The 842-nt window shown below is 36.1% G+C and overlaps 1 protein-coding gene across 1 annotated transcript in view; it reads left to right on the top strand.

Annotated features, from left to right (window-relative positions):
* Positions 1-445, top strand: part of LOC100463544 (cysteine-rich secretory protein 1) — a 28,921-nt gene extending 28,476 nt beyond the window's left edge. The window contains exon 5 of the mRNA XM_034648263.1: positions 318-445. Coding sequence (XP_034504154.1) covers positions 318-445 — 128 coding nt within the window. The remainder of the gene's footprint in view (positions 1-317) is intronic.
* Positions 446-842: the final 397 nt, after the last annotated feature.

Here is an 842-nt window from a genome sequence, read left to right as displayed (position 1 = left end):
TATATATATATATATATATATATATATACACACACACACACTCACACACACATACTCTGTATACTGTTCAGCTATAAAGCAAATGGAAATCTAAGTGAAATAAGTCAGACATAGACAAGCACCATATGATCTCACTTATATGTGGAATCTAAAAAAAACAAACTCACAGATACAGAAAACAGATTGGTAATTTTCAGAGGCACTGAGGGTTGGAAGGGGCAGGGTAATTCTGTTTATGTCTTTAAGGAGATTATCTCTTTCTTCAGTAAAGGTGAATTTTCTAGATAATATTTTGTAAATGTGCTTTTTCCTTCCAGCTAACCCCTGCCTCTACTATGATGAATACAGTAACTGTCAGACACAAAAACGAAGTTTCGGATGCAGATCCCAGTCAGTTCAACAGTTCTGCAAAGCTAGTTGTCTCTGTGACAAGGAGATAAAATAATCTTTTTATTTGCAACTATAATGTGCTGTTGGGGAAATGTCTGCTGGATTACATCTTTTGCCTTACTTTGCTTCAGTAGCTTCTGCTAAGTTTCGTTTGGTTTTAATTACACTTGAGATCCTAATTTTTCCTAATCATATATGAGCATCAATAGATTTACATCAATGCCACCCACTCCTATCCTGATACTTTCTGAAGCAGGTTGACAAAATTCAGCTGATGGTATAACTGGCCACCTTGACAATAACCTCTGCTAGAGGAAGGTCTTTCCCTGTGAACTCCTTCCCCTGTTTTCCCATGTCTCCAAACCTCCTGATGTTGTCTTCCCGGCCCAACTAACATGCATTGTAATTCTTTATTTCATAACTTTACTTCTATTTTAAATTGATCATTAAAA

The sequence above is a fragment of the Ailuropoda melanoleuca genome, chromosome 19 (assembly GCF_002007445.2).
Source record: "Ailuropoda melanoleuca isolate Jingjing chromosome 19, ASM200744v2, whole genome shotgun sequence".
NCBI lineage: Eukaryota > Metazoa > Chordata > Mammalia > Carnivora > Ursidae > Ailuropoda > Ailuropoda melanoleuca.
The sequence above is the reverse complement of the archived record's forward strand: the minus strand, read 5'-3'. Positions and strand labels throughout refer to the sequence as shown.